Below are 27,916 nucleotides of genomic sequence, written 5' to 3'. Positions count from 1 at the left end.
TTTATTCATTTGGCAGATACTTTTATCCAAAGCGACATTAAGTTGATGAAAACAACAAGCGGTGCATCTAAGTAAGACAATTAACACGAGCAGAAATATGCTTTCTTCTTTCCTCAACCATCTTAACTAAGACCATGTTAGTCATGTTGCGCTGGTTTCAGCAAGTCTATCCACCAGACCACATCGTTCCTGCTAATCTAATATGTCTAGTTTAATGGGCCTACATGAAACAAATAGCTCATTATTTTTCATTACGGGCCAAGAAAAGACTGTAATTCAACTGAGAGGAAAAACAAAACATCAAGACAACATTTGAAACGCTCAATGAAATGACAGAGATGAAAGCTTTTAGACAATAGAGCAGTGGGATGCAGGTTAAAAATCAAAGAGACAATGATTTCAAGGATCTACAAAACAACGGTGTACAGTGTAGGTGTCTTGGAAAGAGCATCCGAGAGACTTGTCTGTCTATTCCTGTACCTTTTAAACGATCTTGTATGCAAACGCTGGGTCACCTTGACTCTAATAACCGCAGCTCTCACTACAAATAAAGGGCGTCTGTGCAGTCAGGCGAGGAATCGAGGCACTGCCTCAGAAACACATGGACCGATGTGAGAAAACGCTCTATGGCGGCGCGCAGGGGGCTGAGAACACTTTGTCAACATAGCACTCCTCACACCCTTCTCCTCTGCTAATTGGTCGTGCGAAGACAGAGGGGCCGAGAGACGACGTTTGCATTTCACACAGCTCTGCCTCCTCCCGCGTGTGACCTTCTGTCTCGCGGAGGGTGTGTTTCTGTGCGCGCCGAACATCTAAAATCCTGTACAGCTGCTGTAGACACCCTGTCTTTGATCTGTTTCCATACCCCCACTGCCAAGAGTGAGTCATATCTGAGAGAGCATAGCTGAAATGCTTCTCGCTGTGAAATAGATCAGTTTCATTGGTTGAATTTAGTTCATAACGCTGCTGAACAAAATAAGGACGCACGGTTCTTGATAGAAATTGATTGAGCTCTCTATTCTGTGTGCTTTTATAGATACAAGCTCTCACAAGAATACTGTTAAAACATATGAGGGAGAAAAGTTGCTCAAGGGATCCTTGCGACCGTAATGACTATTACACAGACAACACCCGGACAAAACGGACGTTTCACTCTCTTTTTCAATTGATCTTGTTTGCTTTCTGTTTTATCATCATGTCTCAATGTTCCTCATTTATAAGTCAGCAGAGAATATCCTATTCAACTGCCAGGCACAAATTCAATTTCAAGTCAACATGTGAAGATTGAACATTTTGTTTTCATAATGTAGATTCTTGGTTTTATTATGAATGAATCATCAGTGCATGTCGTTTCAGAGAAAGATGTTTGTCATTGTAATCCTTAATCAAAATGTACTAACTTGCTTTTCCTCTGAAACAACTTTTACGTCACTGAGGCTGTTGGGCTGTTGGGTAATGTTTACAAAAATCCAAACAGCTGTTTAACCGTTGTTTTAGCAAACCTACGATCCAATCATTTCCCAACGGATAAAATCAAGTCCTGTAAAACCAAGTTTATTTTCTCAGTGAATATCCTGAAATCCATCACATTAGAGACTTTCTGGTTTACAAGAACTACACAAAAAGTGCAATGTTGAAACTTGGAGCAACGCAAATATGAAAGCTTCTCAGTAGACAGGTCTTTCACAAATGACTTCACCGGAGGCAGACAGACTTCTAAACATTCTTCTCAGGTCATTGGAAAGGATCCAATCTCTAAAACAAGCAGAGAACACCTTGTTAAAAGACACATTAGAAGAAATAAAAGATTACAACTCCATCCAATCAAACGGTTAAATATATACCAATGTGTGTTCTCATGTAAAAAAGAGAGATTTTAGCAATGTCCACCACACCTGAACAAGCCTGCAGTGTTTCTTTATGGGAACACATTCCTTCATCTCCTGCAGAATTCAATCTTCCCAGAAGAATCAGATTCCTCAACGTGATTTCATTGACCAAACAAACTCGTTTTGCGTGCTTGCCCAGAAAAAATATCATTGCTCAGAGGTTGTTGTTTCATAGCTAAGCCAGGAGATTTGATAGAATTCCGAGTTGTGTTTCATTTATGCATAGGCGTAATTTGCGGGTGGGACATGTCCCCACCACTTTTTGGAATAAATTAAGAAATGCATGCTGAAGGTGTGTATTGTTTTAGGGGTCATTAAAATCTAAAACTCGTGGAATACGCAGGATGCGCCGCTTTCTCAACATTTCCGGTTACTGACACTCGTAAGTTATATTTGCGGAAGACAGAGAGCCCGATAAGCGGCCAGTATGAAATTGCATCATCCGCGCTCACGGAGCTTGCTTGCGCACCCAGTGTCCAAGCACAAAAACACGTAAACCAATGAACAAGTGACATTTTTAGTCATAGGATTAAACTGTTTTTAAGTGTAATGCACCGCAAGAGCCAAGTGACCTTCCCCAAATGACAGCTTGGGAACCACATACAGTGAGTGTATCGTGAGAGCTCGAGTCGAAAAGCGGAGTAGCCAATGGACGGACCGCCCACTATATGATAAATATTCCGAATGAGTTATTACAGAAACAATTGATTAAAGTATTGTTTTTGAAGTCTTTGTCCCTGCCACTTTTCAAAACAAAGTTACGCCGCTGCATTTATGTGTCAACTTTCCTAAAACGGCTAAGGAGAAACATAAACAGAAAGAAATGAAACATTGTTAAAATACATGAAGATTTTTGGAGGTGTAAAATTAAAGTAGATTGTTTGGGTATAATCTGGATTTGGGTAAACTTTTTAAGTTCATATTAAATTTTTTGATTGCGGACTTCTGAGCTCAGTTTGTGACATTGTTGATCTCTTCTGAAGCTGTAATGGAGACATTTATGAGATTTCTGGGTCTTTTTATTCCAGAGAAATATCCTATACAAGAGACATAAGCAAAAGTTTCTCTATTTAAAAGGGTCATAGGGTGCGAATACGTGTTTTTCTGTGTCTTTGGTGTGTCATAAGTTGCCCATGCATGTATTAGACACGTAAAATTGCAAAAATTAAAGTGTCGGAAGAAAAGATTAATTCTATCTAAAAGCGAATGCTCACCCAGACCTGCCTGAAACGCCTCGTGTATCCACACCCCCACAAATCTACGTCAGTTCGTGGTATGAGTTGACTAAGACCGCCCAAATATATACGCAAGTAAGGTGGGCGTACCTGTCAGTACAATTGAAGAGGAACCTGATGTTCCAAATATGGTAAGAGGCGTTACATTTCCGTCAAACTCTTGCAGTATTCGACCAATCACTACGCACTGGTTAACTGGCCAATCATAGCACACCTTGCTTTTCAGAGCTATGAGCTTTGTAAAAAATCTGCGCGTTTCAGAGAGGCGGGGCAAAGAGGAGATACAAACATGCACGGTATGTGGAAAATACAACGTTTTCGAACCTTAAATCGTGTATACACATTGCAATACATCTAAAACAAACGATAATGTTCGTTTTAGCCGTGTCATATTACCCCTTTAATCTCAAACCTGTGATTTTTCTTTTTTATGGCTGATACTTGTGAAATCCTTACAATTCCATGTAATGATTTAGGTTAATGTATTCATAAAAAAACAACTTGTTTGCAATTATATAAGACATGTCTAATTTAATTAAACAATGTTTTTCTTTTCTTGTGTTTTTAGTTAGCATGCTAATGAGCTAACACAAGACTGACCTAAACTGATCCTGAACACTGTGATTTTTAAAAATATATTTATTTGGGCTCTGCGTCCGACTGCATTTGCGATAAAACATTTTAATACAGTTAAGAGATGTGTAGCGTCAAAAATATGTTGAATATTTTTACATTCCTAAAACCTCTCGAGGCTTTTAAACGCTAATGGAACAGCATAGGATGCCAACTTATCTCTGACACACTCCGAAACAAATGTCTCGCATCTTTCATGTGCAAATGCAAACCGCGTTGTTTACACGGCGCCTGGCCAAAACAATTAGACTAATGCCAACATTCAAATAACTCTTCAACCGGCATTAATTACTGCACCGAATACCATCCGAACAGATCAAGCATTCGTTGAATGTTTCTCTCATGAAACTACCAAGTGCCCCAGATGTGTGAACAGAAATGTAGTAGTTTTCCTTTGCACTGGAGAACAGATTTCTGGCCTTTACATCATGACTGCTCATGCAGAAACAACAGCTGGGCACATTCTCCGTCTCTACCCTGATTGATGTATCATCTAAACCGTATCAGTATTAATAATGTTCAATGAACATTTATTCTTCGTTAGATCTGTATATACATCTGGGCCTGGCCATTGTGTTGAAGAGGACCTAAATGTTGACTTGACCAAAATAGGTGGACATAGATAGATGCAGTAACTATTCCACTGGTATTTAGCTAGAAAGACCATTGTCAAAACCTCTCACAACAAACTCCCACTTTGTGTCCTGAGAAATGATTGTTAACCCCTGGGTAGTGTGCTTGGGTGTCATTCAGATATCGTGCCTGTGACCTTTCAATGCCTTTCAGTATCCCCAGCACCTACTGAGATATTGCTCTAGATGCAGAAAGGGCATTTCAGTTATTTATTCATTGTTATGGATATTGATGGACACCATTAGACAAAAGCAGAACAAAAACACAATAGTGAGAAGGAGACCAGGTTGTTTACCTGAGCACACAGTATTAAAGCAAAACAATATTAAAAGGTCTGTCTTGAGTCTTGCTGTTCAACTATTCATCCGGGACCAAAATGTGCAGCAGTGGTGTGCAGCATTTAACTGGCAACCCTTCCAATCAGGCATCAGAAACCGACAATTATGCATCACTGATATATGTATCGATTGTATTTTAACAACTCCAAAGCAAAACCTCACAACCTTTAGACTTCTGGCACATTTAAAGCAATCAAACAGAAATCATTTTAGTATACAAGAACGCAAATCAGAAATTTTAACAAGGCTGTTTGTTTTATCAAACCATAAGGTTGTGGAATAAAGGGGGTTCAGATCTTGTCTATGAATCACTGAGAAGGTTCCCAACCGATCTTAATGATTTATTTACGATTTTAGGTCTTGGGAACAGCTTCTTCATCACAGAATTTGGTGTATTTCCCGCACAAAGCTATTTCTCATCATATGAATATAGTGGCCCAAAGGAAAATGTTGTTGCTTTGAGGTTGAAAGTGTTTTACATGGAGGTGTAAAATGTAGATAGAATGTAGATAGTATAGGTAAAAAAACATTTAGCTCTTTAGCTTATATTGAGCTCAGTTTGAGAGATGGTTGTGATCTTATGTAAAACTCTAATGAAGACATTTGTGAGATTTCCGAATCTTTTTCACAGGAGAAATATGTGAGACACATGAGACATATAGGCTAAAGTTTCCATTTGCTGTCCATTTCATCTCATTGATTTCTATGAGAAATAAATCAGATATTACAGAGATCTCATCTGGGATTTTCTTTGAAATGTAGTGCTTCTTTTGCCATTTTGAAGAAAACCCCAGTCTAGTTTGTTATAGTAAAGAGAGATTTAGATATTCTTTAGAAATCCACCTTGTGTGTTTAACAAAAAATAAAAAATCCAACCTGAGGGTTGAGTAAATTACGACAGAATTGTAATGTTTGAATGAACTAACCCTCCGGCATTCAACTGTGGTTCTTTGGGTTTTCCCAAATGGATCGTCCTGTTCAGGCACATCCCTTCAGTTCTCCATCTGTTATCTATCCCTTGGACGCTCGGTTAAGTTTATTCTCTGAATAAACTGGTAAATCCCTTGAAATCCTGACTGGATTCCGTAGTTCCTCAGAAGCTGCAGGGATCTGTGGAAGGGAAATGATTGTGTGGTTATTACAGTGGGGGTGATAATTATCATTTGGACGCTGGACCCATGAGGACCCTCTAAATCATTACAGTGGTCTCAGCTCGCTGCTCTGACACGCCGCGACACGGTTTGTTTACTGCCTGCACCCTTTCTTTATTTATAGCCACACAGGAAACACTCTGAGCGTCAGTAACCCTTGAGGGACACAGTGAGATCTGATTTCTGAGTCCATCAGTAAAAAAAAGTTGGAACTAAAATTGCTGGCCGATTTGAATGAGTTGCCATTGTTGAGGTTAATCAAAATACAAATTCAGTTTAGTGAAACAATGATGTATAAACGTACCCCTTTTCCTACATCTCTTTTCCATCAACAATTTTCAAATAAATCTGCACATGTAATGTTGTGAATGGACGTTAATTTCTCTGTCTTATCAGCGTGACCTCACCGCAGCTCTCAGGTCTGAAAGGAGATGGCCGGCTCTAACGCACCTCCACTGCTACCATGAGCCACTCTTTCATCTATCTCATCCCAAAGACCACATCATCTGTCTTCTCTTGTTTGCAGTTTTTTGCGCTTTCAAAACTTTGTTTTCTCTGCTGTGGTTTGAAAAACACATTTGGAACATCGCTCCAGGGAAGAGCACGAATCTAATTCAAGAAGATAAAGTAACTCTCCTTTCCCGCACATCTAGAATAGACTACTGTAGTCTACATCGTATCTTCAAAGTGTTAATAAGAAATCACCCACTGACATCCAATACATAATACCTGCTGAGAGATTAAATTCTTTATCATAAAGGTGTCTGGAAAGCAAATACATCTAAATGTGAGCGAACGCACAAAATCACACACACATTTGCTACATATCTAACCTGCCCCTACCTTGAATTCATAGTAATTTGGTAAAAAGAGACATTTGTGTACATGTGATGGCAGTAATGCATCAGTAGATGATTAATTTAACGCTTGCGTGCAGAGTGCATTTTTTCTCTGCTGTGTTTTTGCCTAACAAGATACAAATCAAGTTCTTACTGTTAAAAACTAAAATAACAAAATCAACAAACATTTCATACATTTTATACACAAATATATTTGTGTGTTTGTGTTAACGTAAGTGAGTAGAAAACCTCATCAGTGTGTGAGCAGATCTCCAGAACGGTCCACACAGATGGCTGTCCTGTGTATTCCAACAGCTTATGACATACACAGACTGTGATGTACACTCAGCAGATCTCATTCCAAACTCTCTTCCTCTCTGTAGGGGACACAGGGGACCATTTTAATGGGGCAACTGTAACACAAAATCATAAATAAGTGAATATATTCAGCACATGCTTAGCAAAACTCCTGCAACTCAATTGGTGGAGATTCAATATACTGCACATGCTAAAATATGTACTTCAAAAGCACTGTTCACTTGTATATAAAAACCCGCTACTGTAAACGCATACAGGTAATGTAACGAAATGTAAAATGAGTTGTTGTGATAAGTAAAAAATGGAATAAAATATATCTTTTTTTCCCCCAAAAAAATCCCCATCTTCAAATCCAAAATAGTATTAATGTATCTCTACATTGTTGGTTAAAAGTTACATGATTTTGTTGTTGACATAAAAATGTATTTAAAATTAGATGTTTGTTAAAGTTACCCGATTGAAATTGAAATTGAATTGAAATTATGACTGTGTGTTAATTTCAATTTCAATAAAACTAAATGTTTATGCGAGTATAGCATAAATCCATATTTTAAGATAAGTGCCAGATAGATTGGTAGCAAAAGCCACTCAGAGCAGTTTAAAGAGCCAAGAAACCAGAAAGATCCATTAAGACACAAACCAAACAATTTATTTTAATGCATTTTGAAAAGCTGCCTGTATTGTAATGGATCGGCCTTTAATTGAATGTGATATGCTCATGGACTCATGGAGATGTGTGGCTCAATCTTCTGTCCGTGGTTATCCTCTCAATAAAGCTGGAACCAGGTAAAGAGAGAACTAATGGGCATCAAGTCGTTGACATGAACAATAGGCTCCTCTTAACCAATTACAGCAGAAGCTGAAACGAGGCGAGTAGAAAACAATCTGATATCATCCAAGCCCACATCTTTCACAGCAGTTTAGCATTCTTCTGGCTCCATTTACTCTGACAAAGCCAAACTGCAAATACAGAGGAAGGTACTGTAATTAAAAACAAAAATGACCAAAATAATGACTGACGGATAGAGAAGACACAGATTCAGTCTGGGGGTTAGCCTGCACTTTAACTATCAACACGTCTTGATTTAATTAGGGAAAATGCATGCTGTCATATTCCAGGGATCACACAGAACATTGCAAAAACAGTTTCATGCCTCAGGGATGTACAATACATTAGCATTGTCATTAGGCCCACAAACATTGAGGACATAAAGACATGCGGGCAAATACAATAAAGGGCAAAAATAAACTCAAATTAACAGAATATAATCTCTCTTTCACCCCCTGAGAGAGAGCATCCATCAGCCCGCAAACGCTTTATGAACATTAACAAACTCGAGCCTCATTTTCACTTACAGCTTACAGAATAGAACAGATGTTCCATAATATTAAATGCTTATTAGTTTGATGACATCAATTACTGTGATAATGGTTTTATGCTCTCTCTGTGTTGCTCTCAGTGTAGTAAATAAAAGTGAAGCAATAAACATTTTGTTGAAATTATACAGCTGAAAATACAAACATCAGAATCAAAATAAGAATCAGAAGGACTTTACTGCCTTTCACACAAGGAGTTTTCTTAGGTGATGGAGCATACAGTACACACATTCAAGACAGTGCCAGGACAAGTCATAATAAAAATTACAGTGTAAAATAATTAAAAAATATAAATACAAAAGACAATATAATATACTGCACATGCTTAGGTGTACAAGTCACTTTTAATTATTTAATATTGTAATTTGTTATCAATATTAATAATGAAAGAATAATGATTATTTAATTTTTAAATAATATTTAAGCATCAGTCTTTTATTCAAATATATATTAAAAAATATATAAATTAATATTCATTTGACCTACACTTTGGAAATATTCTCTAACTTTTTCAAGTACAAAACATACAACTTTCCATTCTATTTTTTTACTACATTATCACCTATTCAGTATGTAAATGACGTATCGGTTTCATCTTTTCTCCACTGTGATCAAGAATATTTGAATGCTACTTGGATTCCAGGCTTCGTAAGAAGAAGGTTTTTCTGGCACACCTGTGATGATAAATCACCCTGCAATCCGTTTTTAATTTTCCCTTTCCGGCATGCATTGAGAAGCAGGAAAAGAAAAATGACGCCCTCCCAAAAATCTCTGGATTACGGAATTCCTCTCGGCATATGGCGCCTAAGATTTATAGCGATGCGCGGTTCCCCTGGCTCACTCGGAGCACTATCTACCCGCTACATCATAGAGCGCTTGTCTTCAGAGCCCATTCGTCTTTACTGTGAAAATCTCGCTCTTAAAATGGTTCCTTTCCTTACACACTGGCCCAGAAACACTGAGGGTTTGCTTCTGCTCTCATGTCTGGGGTGCGCGTTCGTTGGTCGAACGTGAAAATGATGCAGTAGGTCAACCTTCATCCACATTATGTTCAATTTCCCAAGATCATGTTCCAGGGATGATGGGCATTTTTCTCCCCGACTTTCATATGATGAGGGAGCTACCAGCCGTGATCTGGATTGCATTTGTCTCCTCTTGGATTCATCATTGTGGCATTGAGACCTTTTATGACCTTCTAGCCTCTCAACATAAATAAACTCCCAGGTGATAGACCACATAGAAACACAAACACGAGGCAGATGGTGCTCTACTCAAAGATACTTGGCGATGAATCTTTGTGTAGGTCACCATCTGTATTTAGTGCATCAGGGTGGCAGTGAAGTGGCGTTGTGACTAAAGCTCTGGGCTGGTAACCCGAAGGGGCCTGAATAAAACAAGAATTTAGCTATTGCCATTGTACAGTTGAGCAAGGCACTTAAAGGGATAGTTCACCCAAAAATGAAAATTCTTTCATCATTTACTCACCCTTATGTAATTCCGAACCTGTATGACTTTCTTTCTTCTGCAGAACACAAAAGAAGATATTTTGAAGAATGTTGGTAACCAAACAACAATGGACACCATTGACTTCCATAGTATGAACGCAAAACCATTTCTCGAAATATCTTCTTTTGTGTTCCACAGAAGAAAGCGTCATGTACAGGTTTTAAATGACATGATGATAAATAAAGGACTGACAGAATTTTTATTTTTGGGTGAACTATCCCTTTAACACTGGATTCTCCAACCGGCTTGTTGCCATAAATAAATGTACCTCAAATCACTTCTCCAAAGGTTTTCAAGATGACATAGACCTGATGATATTTCCTACACACAGTATGTGAAACTAGCAAATGGTGGCGTGATAGTATGTGACAGGCTTTGACACGAGACATGAGTCTGCAGACAACATGTGTAAATATAAACATCTAAGCTTAAAGAGCTGTGAAGACACCCCTTTGGTCCCATGCTGGGATTAACGGATGAGATTCGCTGTCATGCCATATTCAAGTATTTTTACAACTGCTAACATGTTGCTGGTGTTATAATAGATGTTATATGGATTCGCGAGTGTCTTCACAGTGTGCAACCTGGCTTGAATGCACCATTTGTGATGTGTACTTCATCTGAACGTGTCTGAAGAGAGGTCTAGAAACTCACAAAGTTGTGTGACATTCTCAGGTAGGCATGACCCCGGCTTGGACGCTCTGTGACCTAGACTACACAGGGAGGCACAATATGCTTACAAAAACATTTTACATACACTGAATACAGATGGTGGCCATGGTGACCATCTGCTTGAGCAAGAAAACCAAAAATGTCTTGAGGTGTGGCAATTCTTGTATACGCAGAACAACAACTGGCTCTCGACCATTGAGGTTTTGAAAATTACTGCATACCCAAAGGTCACTACCGCCTATAGCATTACTACCTCAGGTCGTGCATTAATTTTCAATAGTTGAATGGTCCATTTTCAATTATTTCTTAGATATACACTGTCTGCAGGCCTATACACTCTAGTACATGTACACATATTTTTATAATCTTGTTGTGTACTTAGCTGGCACAGTATGTTGGTTACATTACCAAGGTCATGAGATTGATTTCCAGAGACAATTTTATGGGGACAGTTCACCCAAAAAAGAAAATCCTTTCACCATTTACTCGCCCTCATATTATTTCAAAACTGTACAGTTTGTCTTTCTTGCTTCTGAACAACACAAAAGAAGATATTTTGAAGAATGTTCATAACCAAACAACATAGACCCCCATTGACTTCCGTTGTATGGACACGAAACCACTGAGACATTTCTCAAAATATCTTATTTTGTGTTCCACAAAGGCAAGTCATGCAGGTTTTAAACAACGCGAAGGTAAATACATGACGTTGTGACTTAAAATGATAGAAACATCTTTACTTTTCTTTGAACCGTAATTTAGGTGTGTAATAACTAATTTCCACAGAAAAACAACTTCACCTGATCACTGGATTTTCACAGACCGCCCTAAACACCGCTTGACATCTCCATCACCCTCTCCACAGAGGTTTCCTCAAATTGCCCCCAACACCTGCTCTTTAGTCAAAGGTTCTGCAGTGTTCCCCTTGCACAGCCACCGAGAGCCTCTCCAGATGTGCATTAGAGTCACTCTCCATCCCTAACTGCGTTGCATAACCCTCTCTGCTCCTCTCCCAGCACACCATCAGCACCTCAGGTGCCTCCCAGGACTCCTCAGCCTCTACGCAGTCACTGATTTATGGAACGATTTGATGGAGAGAGCGAGTTTGAGCTCGGCCCACAGTGAAGTAGCGGCCCTGCTGCCTCCACTGCGGGGGAGAAACATTGTTAGCGTTTGCAGAACACAAGCAAGTTTTTTTTTTTTGCGCGGCCCACAGTGTGCGGCACTTGAAAGCCAGTAAAACCTTTTCTGACTTAAGACTGGATACAGAAACGGGCTCTGATGTCTGGATAGCACTAAGTGGGAGGATGCAGAGCGAGGTGTAAAGGGTTCACCCAAAAAAATGAAAATTCTGTCATCATTTACAAAACCACGCCGCTCCAAAAGGGCAAGATTTCCACTGTTGTGTGAAGCAAAAGAGGAGACATGTTAAAAATTGTATTAACTATTTTCTGTGCTACAGTATTACAATGAATAGGGGGTTGGATGCAAGATCACCATTAGTCTCATAAAAGTAGTCCTATACAACTTGATAGGGTCAATCTGTCTTTTTATAGGGTATGATAGTAGGTCGATTTTCATACGTCTGCCTCTCTGAAACGTACATTTTTTTTACAAAGCTCATCACTCTGAAATGCTAGGTGTGCTGGGATTGGCCAGTTGCTTAGTGATTGGTCGAATACTGCAAGCGTGTGACGGAAATGTAATGCCTCTTATCATATTTGGAACATCAGGTTCCAAAGCAATTGTACTGTCAGGTACGCCCACCTTACTTGCATATTATTTGGGCATATTATATATTAACAGCAAACAGGATTAAATACTGTATAAAACATGTCTTACCTTGTCTCAGTGCAGTTCATTGCATAAGTAGTGGTGAGGTTGAAGCAGTGCAAAATCTGTGACATCCAAATGGAAACACAGCTAATCCAAAAAGACGCACGGATTTTTAGTGCAATGAACTGCGACGGCGCGACACTGGCACATGGAGTACATTTTTGAATTATTCACATATAACGTAACAAATATTATTCATCTTGCAATATTTATACATCTGGTTGGGGCAGATGAGATTGTTATGTGACTGTTAAAATAAAAAAGAATAATTGCCAATTTATTGGCATATGTCGACAATAAAGACCTCACTACTACACTTTATTATTAAACACCTTTAAGGCATTTTTTAAACAGTTTCTTCATTTTGTTGAAAATAAATGCCTGTATGTTTTAATATGTGATGTGTAAATGTACACAACAAAAGGTGGATTCGAACCTGCATCGCAATAGTGTCAAAATGTCTAGTTACGCGTCTTATTCACTACGCCATTGGTGAGTGAGCGTGTTTTTACACTGTAAAATACACATGCCTCCGACGCCCATGCAAAACATATACAGCAGTCTAAAATATTTTGATTATCTTTAATGAGCATCATTATGCACACTTTGTTTCCACTGTTTTGTCGGAATGCTAGGGAATGGCAACTGCCTGCCATACGCACACGCCGCCCCTGATGTATACTGTAGGTTAAGAATGAAATTAAGAAAATAAATGCACTACCGCTTTACAATATTTTTTTATGTTGTCAGAGTTGTAGTCCAGTGGGCTAAGCACAAGTTTATGTTATTACACGTGTATGTAGCCTAGTACACTAATGTTAGATTTAACATAAAACATTTAAAAATTCCTTTAAAAAAAACAGCATAAAACAAGTCTCTTTCTTCTTCTACTCCTAATCACAGTCAGTTTTTGTGATTGCTTTCTCTTAAGTGGAGTTCTGCTTTCACTGCAAACACAGACACCTTTATAATTTGTTCGACTAATAGCTCAAGTCAATTTCATCCTTTTTCTCACTTATCACATTTTCTCAATGCAAGAGATTAGCAGAAAAAGAATCCAATAGCCTTCTATAATTGAGCATGTACTGGCTGCGGCTGTTTTGATAACCTAATGAAAGGGGCTCTGACTATCAGTGGATGACTTCAGTCAATGCAGAACAATATCAATTACTGCACTGCAACTAATTACTGCGGCTCATGCTTGCTGCCTTTTCTTTGTCTCATTTCACATATAATTAAGATGAGGGAATTAACACTGATAACTGTCCTTTCCTAGGAAATAGCGAGAGAATTTAGAGAACTGTCCAACAAGGATCCTGTTATGTTTTCCACATATAGTGCCTGTACTGTATTTGTGTATGTCAGAGTCAGAATCAGAATCAGAAGAGCTTTATTGCCAAGTGTGCTTGCACACACAAGGAATTTTCTTTGGTGTTGGAAGCTTCTAGTACAGACATTCAACACAATGACAATACAATATAATACGATTTACAGTCTAAAACATTCTAAATTGTGCATATATAAAATAAAGACTATTTATGTTTTAATATGTGATGTGAAAATGTACACAACAAAAGGTGGATTCGAACCTACATCGCAATAGTGTCAAAATGTCTAGTTACGCGTCTTATTCACTACGCCATTGGTGAGTGAGCGTGTTTTTACACTGTAAAATACACATGCCTCCGACGCCCATGCAAAACATATACAGCAGTCTAAAATATTTTGATTATCTTTAATGAGCATCATTATGCACACTTTGTTACAAATACATGTAATGTAATGTGATGGAATGGAATAGAATGGAATAATGTAACAATACAATTGTTTTCTTTTTTTAAAAGGGATACAGTATTTCTCAAATGAGAATGGTTTATGCATGCCACACCTTGTCATCAGAGAGGTGGGTTTGTGCGGCCTAGATGTTTTCCACACCAAAGCCTATCACTAAATAGAGTCGGGATAAAAACATCAGTTTTCCAAACATTCCTAAAGCTCATCTGCAATTTATCTACAGTGTGTTTCAAGGTTATTTTAGTTTACTAAAATTTAAAGTTTGAAAACGTTAGTGTTCATTGAAATCAAATAAAATATTGACCTAAAAATTATTGGAAAAACTTAACTAGAGGAAAAATTGAAATGGCACTAAAATTATAATAATAAAATAAAACTAAAATAAAAATCAATTAATCGTATATAGAAACAAAAAATCAACCAATAAATTATAAAATGACAAAAGCATATTTTAAAATTGCTACTAAAATTAACACAAAAACTAAAAATCTAAATTTGAAGCTCATTTAAAATATTAATAAAACTAAAGTCAAAACTATAATAACTCTGGTGTGTTTCCTTTCACAAGATTGATTTATTTCAACACTGTGTCTATCTGTGTGAGCTCATTGTCATTAGCCTCTCTTACTATAACCTCTGTGACATGACGCTCGCTAACATATTTGCATTTGTTCACAGTTAATTAATTTCCCCTTCCTGTCAGTCTTTCATGTCTGGTTGAAGAAGTTAAATTAATAAGAGAAACACAAGCAGAGCCCAAGTTTATGTTCCCATGTGTGAAATTGCTTTTTCATTAGCTTATAAACACGCATTCCTCTGTAGCTTGTGTACTAAAGAAAGAACCTATAATCTGGTGTAGAAAATAAACTACCAGCCTAAGGTGATATTCTGATTTTAGCTGGTCTTTCAACCTACATTCAACCATAAACCACTGACTTCTGCACCATGACTTTAAGCACTTGCATGCAAACACCCATTGCTGATTCTTTTTAAAACAAAATGCAAAGTGAATTACCTTTAATATACTATAATATGTGACCCTGGACCACAGTCAGATTTATACATCATCTATATAAAATAAAATAAATACGCTTTGATGTATTTGTTAGGATAGAACTATACTATAATCTATAATAAAAAAGTCTAAAATATAATAATAAATATAATACATATCTTACAGGGGGACTTTAATACCTTTTTATAGGACAATTTTGTTAACAGCTAAGCACTTTATGGCCAGTGTTGGGCCATATCACTTTACAAACACAGAGAGATGTGCATATATTTGCAAAAGAGCATGAGTGTGTTTGTGTGTGTGTGTGTGTGCGTGCGTGTGTGTGTGCGTGTGTGTGTGTGTGTGTGTGTGTGCGTGTGTGTGTGCGTGTGCGTGTGCGTGTGTGTGTGTGTGTGTGTACTGTACCGTAAAATTTTTCTACTTATGTATATAAAGATAATTGCTTCAGCAAATATTTTGTAATGATTCTGGGACTCTGAATTTCTGCCTGAACAAGACTGGAGGAAAAAAAACGTATTACTCATTCAGTGTCACTCTTGTGAATTAGTTATTCAGCTAAAGTTTAAGCTTGATATTCTCAGAAACAGAGCGAGAGAGAGAAATAAACCACACTTACTGTGCCAAACTGTCCTCCAGCCTCTTGCTATCAGACCTGAACAAACACAGCGATTATTCAATGCTATTGAAATTTGACAGCCTTTCAGATTGGCCATAACACCAACCAGAGGCGTGCGTGATTGTTGTTCAGCCAGCGACCCGAAACAACTGGGCCTGCCGATTCTCTCCCTCAGCTAATTTGATGGAGATGCCTCTCTATACCTCACATGCCATGAAGAATTATTATACGCTGTCAAGCATTGAAAAGTAGACAGGTTCTTATTATCCGTAACGTTATGTTTTCTGTGGAAATGTCAATAAATGAGAATTACTGAAGTCAAATCATCAACAAATTCATCTTGGCCTTATTGACAATTCTGTTGGAAAAATTATATTGTTTTGGGTGGTTGTTTTCTCATTGCGGACTGCAGAGAAATTATTTTTGATAAAAAAATGAAAACAGAGTAACGTTAGTGTCTTAAATGAGGAACGGTCGGAAAGAAAGTCCTGCTGAAGTCCAAAATTGAAGAAGGAATTATGGTTTAACAGAAATTGCAATTATCATCCTTCTTTGAGATTATCACAAACAATTTGCAGTTTCAATAACACTGTCATTTTTTGCACAACATGTAGGCCTACTAACCCTCATCTGTTGTTGGGGGTTTTTAGAAACCCCAAGGTCATTGTAATAGCTAAAAAAATATACGTGACATTAAAAGGTTCACGCAAAACATCTTTTTATAATCTAATGAGAAGTGACTGCCAATATAATTTCTTAACACGCATTAAAATGCTCCATTATAAACCCCCAGATGTAAAACAAGAATACATGCAATTTAAAAACACTAAAATCGGTGCACAAGCAAAAAAAAGCAGTGCTTATCTGTGGTTAAACATATGGATGAAGTTTCAATAAAAATTGACTGCTTGGTTTTAAATAGGTTAGAGAACATTTTCTCCTTATATTTACTAATATTATTTTTACACACAGGGGCCTTGGGAGCCCGAACATAAAAACAGCACAGTCTATCTCAAAAGAACATGAGAATCGAAACAGTTCAGACAAAATACAAAAAAACAGAAATATGCTGCCTTCATATCTTTATGGCGTTTGTTCAGGCACCACACGGACCGAAGCACTAAAGCCATATTTTAAGATTCATCTCTAAACCTTCTTTCCCCACCGGACACACTTCTATAGCCCTGGCCAAGATCCGATGGAATTTAAACGACCCAGCAGCATTTATTTTTTGTTCATGTGTTTAGTAGATAATCCTACAGACGATTTTAAAATACAACACGCATATGAGACTATAGCTCCGATTCCACAAACTGAAGGTCTAAGAATAAGCTTCGACAAACCAAATAGAAGCCTCTTATCTGTCCATTCCGATTTCCACCACCGCTTTCAGTTATCTGGCATTCTTTTCAAGAAGAACCGAGACTACATGAGGCTAAATGTGGCTTATTCTGTGCTACCGTAAAAACGCAACATTAAAGCAATCTTCTCTGCCATTACGACACAAGATCAAATGCCGGAGCTCTTTTCTAAAGTCACAAGCTTTAGCACTGAAACAATTTCATCACAAAAGACTTTGAAGAACATACAGCTAGATTTTCTGCAATGTTCCATCTGACATTGCATTTCAGGCGTTTGTATTCATCTTGCTTTGTAATCTCAAATGGATATTTTCTAGAAAATTATACTTTATGTATTCCTGTATACTTTCACTTTTATTCCTAACAGCTGCCAAACACTTAAATGACGCAACGCAGAGTCAATAGCAAATTACAGAGCGCAGAATGCTTGAAATCATGCATGTAAAATTCAATCTCCGTTTCTTAATCTTAATGTCTAGTGAACAAATATAAACTCAAATCACATTTATTAAGCCGATCAACAATAAATAAATAAAACAATTTTCTCTGTTAAAGGCGGGGTGTCCGATTTCTCTTAGCCGTTGTTGATGTTCAAATCACCAAAACAAACACACCCCAACCCCCTTTCGTCACCCCTACCCATCTTTCGCTTTCGTCAGCGCTCGGCTAATGTCCGTCCTGTGCACCTCACTGCTGATTGGCTACAAGGTTGTTTTGGTACTCGGCCCGACTCAGTTGTCTAAAGCGTAATTCGGAAATCGGGTTACCCCGCCTTTAAATAACCATGTTTCATGTGCTAAAAAGCTAATTGTTCATCTGTTTAAAGCAGAAACTCTTCAAAATCAAAGCTATAGTTTACAATTATCCTCACTGAAAACACAACATGTGCAATATCCAGCTGTTTATTCCAGGAGCTGTATTGTCCGGTTCATTGTCTATGGAGAGAAAGAGGTCTGTGGAACATTATTGGGAGAGAAAAAACAATCTGGGGTCAATTTTAAATGTCTCGTTGAAGGTCAGGTTTAGCAATTCCAATGGAGAAAGGGGGTGTCAGCGCCCCTGTGATAAGGGCAGAGCCCAACCTCAGATCACAACCAGCGAAAGCGACTCAGATCTGTCCCCTTTTATTCTCTGTGACCGTTTCTCTGCCCGCCGCCTGCCTGAGACCTACAGCATCTTCAGAGATTTAGCTTTTTTGCTCTTTGTGGGAGAGAGAGGGGGGTGGGGCCGGGAAAGGACCTCGAGCCGGACTCGAACTGGGGTCACCCAAAGCGCAGTTGCGCTACATGTCTGGAGCACTGTCCACACAGCAATAGGCTACGACATAAAATACTAATTTTAACAAACAAATGAATACATGATGAGTTGATGACATAAGTTGAAGTTAATTTCCTGTCTGTGTTGGTTATCGGTCTGGCTATTGGCTAGAAATATAACAATTAATTATAATTTATATCAATATTAATTTCTATTGTATAATATTTGTATTGAATTAAACTAAAACTACTCAACAGTTATAGATTCTTTGCGGAGGTCTACCTGAAGTTTCGTTTGGTTCACACAACATTTGTTTTGCTGCCGCTGAAACCGTCAATAGAATCTCTGCCAATCAGATTAAACAACATAATTTCAGCCAATCAGCTCGTAGAGTTGTATGTTTTAGCCAATCAGTTCAGTGCAATACAGCGTCTTAACCAATAAAATAAATTATAAAATATAAAGAAAACTGAGTAAAAATCAATCAATTTAACCAAAAAAGAATAAATTAGGTATAGTAATTAAACCAGATTAATTAAGAATGATTAAGTTTAAAAAGGCTACATATACTGTATATCAAAACTTAATTTAAAAAACATTTAATCTTTGGTCAATCACTTTGTCTCTTTCACTTACAGACACATGCATGTTTAAACTCATGCAGCCAGCCACATACACACTTCTCTCCACACACACTCTTGATCCTCCACATTTGTTTTTCTCGCTAACGCTGGAACTCTCCATAACCCCTCTGGTGCCAGCAGTTCTTAGAATAATGTTCAGCTGTGTGTTTTGCAGGAGTGAGTGTTTTCCAAATGGACCAGAGACGGGCATCAAGGGGCTCTGGGATGTTCCAATGACATCAGAACCACGCTAGAGCATGCTATAAAAAGAATGCATTTTAATTCCTTAATTCCTCTATGTTAAACAAGGTGACTGAATGGAAAAATGTGTGTGTTACGTCTGATAGTTGTGACTTCTGAATACATTTTCGACATGGACAATATGAATGTAGGTTTTTTTGCAGAAATGTAATATGTAACTCAACAAGACAGTGGAACTTTTCAGTTACAAGCCATGCTTAGTGTGAAATCTGCCTTATATCTGACAGCAATTTACATTAAAGTTATATTGCAGCACTTTGTGTGTTCCTTCTCTAAGAATTAAACTAATGAACTTTGGCATTGACAGTAGTTGAGTTACACAACATTTTTCAAGTCCGAAGGTTGAGGCGTGTCCGAGCAACATCCGATTCTCTCAGAGGCAGGCACACCCTTGAACAGCCCATAATGCTATTTCTGAAGCGCTGCTTTGTAGCTATTATCGAGAGCCAATAACAATAGGCAGACGAGACGCTGACAGATTGATGGCTCAGAGTCTGACAACACGCAGTATTTGTGGCACTCTGAAAACAGAACAGGTGATTCCCTTCCAATTCTCCCACAATTCCATAGTATCAGCCAACCATCATTAGCACAGGCTTTCTGGTTAATCCCTGAAACGTGTGCATGACTGCTCAGAGAAAGAATGGAATAAATAAATCCCAGCATGCAAACAAAGCACAAACATATACCTTCCAACACTTTCATGTAATTAAGATCACACATTTTACAAGCTGTTCACCGAAAAAGGAAACAACGTTACCCTCATGACCTTCTAAACTTGTTTGACTTTTTTTGTTCTGTGCAACATAAAACAAATGTTAAACGTCCAACTCTGACGTGCCATGTTCAAAATTTTTTGAGCTATGATAATTAAAGGGGTCATATGGCGCGAATACGTGTTTTTCTGTGTCTTTGGTGTGTTATAAGTTGCCCATGCATGTATTAGACACGTAAAATTGCAAAAATTAAAGTGTTGGAACGAAAGATGCATTCTATCTAAAAGTGAATGCTCACCCAGACCTGCCTGAAACGCCTCGTGTAACCACACCCCCACAAATCCACGTCAGTTGGTGGTATGAGTTGACTAAGACCGCCCAAATGTATACGCAAGTAAGGTGGGTGTACCTGTCAGTACAATTGCTTACGAACCTGATGTTCCAAATATGGTAAGAGGCGTTACATTTCCGTCACACGCTTTGCAGTATTTGACCAATCGCTACACACTGGTTAACTGGCCAATCATAGCACACCTCGCTTTTCAGAGCGATGAGCTTTGTAAAAAATCAGCGCGTTTCAGAGAGGCGGGCCAAAGAGGAGATACAAACATGCACGTTATGTGGAAAATACAGCGTTTTTTAACCTTAAATCGTGTATACACATTGCATTACATCTACAACAAACGATAATATTTGTTTTAGCCGTGTCATATGACCCCTTTAAACAATGACAGAAGTTAAATTGTTGTTCCTTCTGTTCTTTTAAAGGTCCGGTGTGTAATTTTCTTGGAGGATCTATTGACAGAAGTGCAATATAATATTCATAACTTTGTCATCAGATGTGTATAAAGACCTTACATAATGATGCATTATGTTTTTATGACCTTAGAATGAGTTATTTCTATTTACATACACCGCGGGTCCCCTTGCATGGAATTCGCCATGTTGTTTCTACAGTAGCTCTAAACGGACAAACTGCTCTGAGTGTGTTTCGTAAATATGTTATCTCCTTCGGCAAGAAGCGACAATGTGACGACATCTTAGTTCTGTGTCAGCCACCGTAGTGCTTCCAAAGGCAGGGGTGGAGTGAGCTGTTGGTTGTAATTCACAACCTTATCACTAGATGGCACTAAATTTCATACACTGGACCTTTAAATTGCCAGGTTATAGCAAACATATGGGAAAAGAGAGAAAACAATAAACAATAATAGAACAGAGTGCATCATTTCTAAAAGTTTTATCAATCGCCTAAAGAACTACACCAGATCATCTACCTGAAGCTATAGTTGTATGATTGAACTCAGCACTTCTCTTCACACATTGGATTACAGATTCCTGCTGTTTCGCTCTAAAAGCAGAGCACCGGTGCTCATCTTTCTATGAACACTCAGCGTGTTTGAGAGTTTAACCTGCAGCTATACACCTGTTCACTGCATTAACAAAGAAACTCACAGGCCCTTGTTGATTTCCAACCACTCTATGCCGCTCTCTCGCTCGCAAGGTTTATCAGCCTAATTCCATCTGCATCGGAAAACCCTCTCTTTCTCTCGTTCTTCTCATCTCTGTGAACCGGGACAACCAACGCATCAAACCACCGGCAAATTATTCCGTGCATTAAAAAGCAAATATCACAGGTTCCCTTTGAGATGCACACAAAACAGCCCCCAAGCTGAGCAGAGACGCTCGCAGGCGGGCAGGTGTGATGCCTGATCTGATGTCTGTGAGAACGCAGCATGCACACTAGGTTTGGATGACATTTCACTGGCTCTCCTCACCACTGTGAGGAAGCTAGGAACTCGATGCAAGCACGGAAATGTGGAAAAAACATGCGATATAACTAACAAATCTCAAAACGTAAATGGATGGTTCACCCAAAATGAAAATTCCGTCATAATTTACATGCCCTCATGTCATTTTAACCTATGTGAGTTTCTTTCTTCTGCAGAACACAACAGAAGATATTTTGAAGAATGTTGGTAACCGAACAACGGCGGTACCCATTGACTTGCATTGGGTTTGTGTCCATACATTAGAAGTGAACAGGTATCGCTATTGTTTGGTTACCAACATTCTTCAAAATATCTTATTCTTTGTTCTGCAGAAAAAAAGAAAGTCAGGTTTGAAATGAGAGGGTGAGTAAATGATGACAGATTTTTCATTTAGGCTAAACTATCACTTTAAGGAGTACATAAATTACGTTAACATTTATGCATTTGTCAGTTGGTATTATCCGACTCACATTCCAGGTATACATTTTACTGTATACATACAGTATGTGAACTATCTGAAAATTGGAGTTGCATGTTCTAAGTATTTTTTTTTATGTTTAAACTATATGTGTTATATGCCATTTACATTTATGCATTTGGCAGGTGCGTTCATCAAAAGCAACTTACAGTACCTACAAGGTATACATTTTCTATCAGCATACAGTATGTGTTCCCTGGGCTTCAAACCCACAACCCTAAACTGCAGTAAACATGCTGGACACAGCTGCAACCTTACGATACAAAATGCAGGTCTTGGATCATTTATTTAAGGCTGTCACCACAGTCATGGTGTTACTTCTGCACACTTTGCATTTGGAAAGCTGCGCGAGCCCTAAGAATACTAATGTTTCTTGTACTAACTGAGCCTGAGAGGTTTCTCATCAACATGCCGGTGATTATGTTTGTGTTTTCAGCATCCTGGAATTAGTGTTGACACTCTACAACTTCATCAACAGAGGACCAGCTGAGTTTATTTAGCTGTTTAATCACGAATCATGTGCATTCATCATTAATGAGATTTCTCTATAAACGAACACTACGGTTGAAGTATTTGAATACATGTCGAAAACCACATGTTGTACAGTCTCTCAGATCGTACGGTCCAGTAATTTGACCAATCAGATCATACTCGCACAGCATCTCAGATCATGGAACCGTATTTTTTACCGGCTGGACACTTCTGCATACAGTATGTTCACCATCAATGCAATATTCATCTGACTGATGACGGCTATAAACATTTCACCAGCTATTATTAATAGCAAGCACCACCGTATAAATTCCATCCCTGTCATCATTCAATTATCATGTTTAAAACCAATTACCAAGTCAATTATTCATTTATTCATCGGCGCAGGAACGGCCCATTTTGATTCTTCATTTGGTTCAATTAGAGCTGACGATCAAATGTTTTATTCATAAGTGAATTATGCGCAAACATCATTTCTTTCATTATCGGGGGGGACAGCACGGTAGAAAACATTTCTATCTGTTTCATTTCTGTTTACAATCACAATTGTTTGGCAGACTGACAAAGGGCCGAAAGCGTGCCCTGGCAAACACCGTGACCCGGAGGCTGGATCCAGACATCTGCGCTCATCTGCGACGACCCTGCTGACATTTCAAGTTCTCATTCTTCTAAGCAACCACAAGGACAACGTCACTTTAAACATTCACAGCTAATCATTTTCCTTTAAATGCTTAGCAAATCAGTTAACTCATGTTGTAAAGTGTGTACCATCAGATTCTCTCGCCACTTTAAACCGTGAAGAAACAGGAGCGAGAAAAGATCAGCGCATCCGATATTATTACAGCTTCCCGCCGACACGGACAGGATCTGAGTGATTACATCATTTCCTTGCTTGTAATGGGACAGCCGAGGAGAGGCGAACTCAACTTGTTCCCAATAAGTGTTCAAACAAGGCTAGATTGTGTGTGTAGAGGAATTAAATTAAAGTGTGTGAACAAGCGTTTTCTGGTGAGCATCAAGCAAGAAATGGGTTCAGTCAATGACAACAGGTGCTTCCCTTTAAAACAATGCCGTGGACTATAAATAAATCCTTGCACCCGTTTGAGGGGCTATAAAATAAAAGAATAATAATATTCAGAAATGTTCAAGTAATCCTGAAGACATTCCTTTGCTGTTTCAAGTGTACATGGTAGTAGCCCTTCAGGAAAAAGATTGGACATCCCTGATTTACATCTAGAACTCAGTGAGCCCACATTTTTAAAGAGGTTTTGCCAAGCACTACTTTATGTGGTGAAAAAATATTGGTTTAAGTAGAAAATCTCATTCGCTTATAAAGCCCAAGTTGGCTCTCAAGAGCTTCTCTCGGGGGAATGACTTTACGTCAATCACTGCAGCCTTGTGGTTATACAAATTTCCTCTCTGCTTATATAACAGCTACGAGCCCGAGCTTTAATAAAAGAAGACAACCAATTTCCTCCCCATTGGCATTAAGAAATTGCTGTTCCTTCAGTGGAGACGCATAATTTCCCCCTCACCTGTTGAGATGATCCAGCAGCACCTGAGATGATGTCATCACTGCCAGAAATCACAAGCTGGGCTGGTCGATCGTGAAGACTGAATTTTGCCTCATATCAAACCAAAAGGGAAGATCAAAGCCATCTGGGTGATGGAGCAAACCTTCGCTGAACTTTCATATGTCAGGGTCAAAGATGATCGGAAAACAAGGAGATTAGATGAGAAGGTGAAAGTGAAAAAATCAAAATGTATGTACAATCAAATGTATATTGAATAAAATAAATTTTTGTGTAGAAAAGTTGTTGGCTGATACTTTTAGAAACTGAAACGCATTATTCCAATGTCAGACTCGGTACTGAAGTCTGTCTGATGAAGGGTTGTAACTTCTCTCATCTCTAGCTCTGACTCCCTAAATTAGTCATTTTAGCATGCAGACAAAAAGCATTTCATTGTTAATTCATTAACTACACGAACAGCCAGACAGGACCTAATGTTCAAATCATCAAAAGGAAGAATCAGACAGAATAAATGACAGAAATTACAACACATCCAGACTGATCTGAAATGGTGTTCGGCATTTACATAATCGCTGAAGAGCCAATATCAGCAATGGGGAAGCCAGCAAAACTAGATTACCCAGCTTGTCTATTTTAGCTGTGAGATTCTCATAATTGAAAGAGATGTTAATTTATGCTTCGCCACATTGAAGCTTATTGAATGTATTAAAGATTTTGTCAAGTAGCATAGAAAAAAGCTGAAAATCTATTCTTTTAGAAACAGCTGAAATTACATTACTGTCTAATGTCTAGTTGGAGTTTGGGGAAAATAGGTGAGGAGGTTTGATAAAGGACAGAGACCCCGAGGAGGAAGTGCCTCAAGGGAAATATGAAATATGTGGTCGGCCATGTTGGTCAAAGTAATCAATTGCAATAGGACAGAGGTCAGAACATCAGTTCCGAGTCCCTCACCTGTATGTTTCCCATCCTTAAAGCAGCCTAATATATAGAACGGAGCACAGACAATTGCCACAGCTCATTTATTTCGCTTGCTTTCTTTTAAAATAGATTGCATTTTCCATCAGTATGAATTTATAGTAAAAGTGTCAAAAACATGCACAAAAATGTGTGTTCAACAAATCCATAAAATCACATTTATCAAAGATGCTCAACGTTTTTTTATCAATCATATTTTGCTAATTCTTTTTAAATAGTTCAAGATATATTTTCCTTTGGAATTTGTGGCTAAATACAATTTTTGACAGTCTTGAGATCTTTTTCAGTACAGAAGGCGTGACTGAGATTAGCCAGAGCTGTTGTGTCTCTCTGACAACATCACTGGCAATCATCTTTTTGTTAACACTTCATGAGTTTTCTGTGTGATATATTCTTGGCAACACTGCATATATTTAGGCGTTTCTTTGAGTAAAAAATGATATGGCAGTGATGTAACTCTTCTTAACCAACAACATCCAAAACAACAAAGAGACCTTGAAACTTACTGCTATCGGAAAAACCATAGTATATCAATATAATAATTGCTCTTGAGACTTTGAAGCACAAATTGAATCATTGTATTTAAACTTTGGTGTTTTCAAATCCAACGTGCACACGCGCAGTCAACAGATCACGCAGGTTCGTATAAACGTACACAACACTTTACTCAACAATTCGTGTATTACTGAAAATAAGTTGCCCACTAGTATGTGATGTCATTTATGAGCGTGTACCTGAAATGACCTTAGTTCCACTTGATCAATAGAAAAACTTGCTTCGTCCCAATTCGCCTACTTATACTATGCACTAAAAGTATGTACTGTTTTTGTCATGGAAAAGTGTATACGTTTTAGTGTGTAGCAAAACAATACGCATGCACTGTGACATACTAAACGGAAACGGAAACTTCTTTCCATTTAAGTATTTATTCCTTTATTGTTTCATATGTATAGTTAACTCTTTAGTTATATTTATTAATTTAGTTACGCATCAGTTATTTAATTTTATTAATGCAGTGGAGCGTCACTAAACTCCGCTTACTCACGTTGAGTTGTGGGTAATATTAGCCGTTAGAGTATGCATTATTCTGCAATTCGAATTTCTTCCGGAAGTAATAGACCCTCCGGGAATCTTTGGAATACTCTTTTCAACATACTTCAATTTGGACATACTAATTCTATTTTCAAACACTATTTAGGACAGATAGTATGCGAATCGGGACGCAGCAAGTGTCTCCGCCATATTCAATCGCTCCCACCACACCACATCCAGTCATGTGATGTCACTGCAGGTTGCCGGGCACAACACAGGTGCATGCGCCACTGCGCAGATTGATCGGAATACCATATGACATCCCTCTCGCGGTACTTATATGTCATGCGCCGATGGGTATGTGCAGAAGTACATGAAGTCAACTATTCATGTATTTATCAGTTACTATTATTAGTTGAAAGATCTCTTGAAAACAGGGAAAATCATTTTCGATTTTAACATGGCAACTGCCATAAAATGAAATGAAATTAGGTAAATTAATCATTTTAGTCATTTCTTTTAGTAACAGATTTAAATGTACAATATAAATCACAGAAAACAGCATACTAAAGTTAACCTTAAGGTGTCCCTTAAACGCATGAAAGATCAGTTGTCTTAGAAGAGGGGTAACCTAACCTTGAATTCGAGTGTGGTAAGCGTGACCCACGCACACGCGCACACGCTCATTTTGAGTCCCCGGCGCTCCACTACAGGGTGACTGCTCTTTCTCATTAACATTGGTGTGCACCGATCAAGCATTATAATGTTCCCGTCTCGGCCCATTGCACCTCTCCAGTGTTTTATGCAGAAACAAAAATCAACATGCAAAAAAAGAGGCCATGTTTAATCATTTTTTCATAAACAGAGCTTAGTTATTTATTTTGTATAGCCAAAAATGGCTAATCCTATCTTTTTCATATTTCTTTCTAGCACTATAAGAATGAAGTAATACAAGACTAAACAACAGAAGAGGAACATGTGCATGATCTATCTGAATCCAATGTCAGGACTTTGGCATCTTATTTTAATAGTCATACATATTTTCAAAAATGGTGTACATTACATTTATAAATTAACTATTTTGCAAGTGTTGTCTAGGTCTTTGATATCTTTGCCACCTATAAGGAAAATTTTGCTTCTGGCATAACACTTTTAGGCCTACATGCACTAATAAAGAAAATAGGCATAATGATACTGAAACGTTTAACTAATGTTAATAACGTGAAACTTTGCTCTGCATCATTACAAAGTGAAGGTTTAAGACTTGCTGCATAATTTTATACAACAAACAGATAGTCACGTCAATAAAAGAGATACAGCCCATTTAAAAAATATAGTAAAGCAGGAAACACAACAGCACTTACAAGATGCTACCATTGTTTATAGGCTTGCTCTAGACGCCTCCATTTGTCTTTTTGCTTATCTCAGCAATATGGAACAGCCCAAGTTTCTTGTCAGATGAGAGAATCTATGTTCAGCCTAAACCAGGCCAAATCCCCCCTCAGGGAGACTTCACTCTGGCCGACAATATTGAGGCTGATATTACCCCTCTGTATAACTCTGTACCA

General features: G+C 38.2%; 1 protein-coding gene across 1 annotated transcript in view; it reads right to left on the bottom strand.

Annotated features, from left to right (window-relative positions):
- LOC130546923 (uncharacterized) overlaps positions 1-24,478 on the bottom strand; it is a 79,361-nt gene extending 54,883 nt beyond the window's left edge. The window contains exons 1-4 of the mRNA XM_057322468.1: positions 24,345-24,478; positions 10,574-10,627; positions 6,968-7,095; positions 5,655-5,838 (exon numbers count right to left, since the gene is read on the bottom strand). Coding sequence (XP_057178451.1) covers positions 5,655-5,664 — 10 coding nt within the window. The 5' untranslated portion in view covers positions 5,665-5,838; positions 6,968-7,095; positions 10,574-10,627; positions 24,345-24,478. The remainder of the gene's footprint in view (positions 1-5,654; positions 5,839-6,967; positions 7,096-10,573; positions 10,628-24,344) is intronic.
- Positions 24,479-27,916: the final 3,438 nt, after the last annotated feature.

This window comes from Triplophysa rosa, linkage group LG23 (assembly GCF_024868665.1).
Source record: "Triplophysa rosa linkage group LG23, Trosa_1v2, whole genome shotgun sequence".
Taxonomy (NCBI): domain Eukaryota; kingdom Metazoa; phylum Chordata; class Actinopteri; order Cypriniformes; family Nemacheilidae; genus Triplophysa; species Triplophysa rosa.
This window is presented reverse-complemented; position numbering and strand designations above follow the sequence as displayed.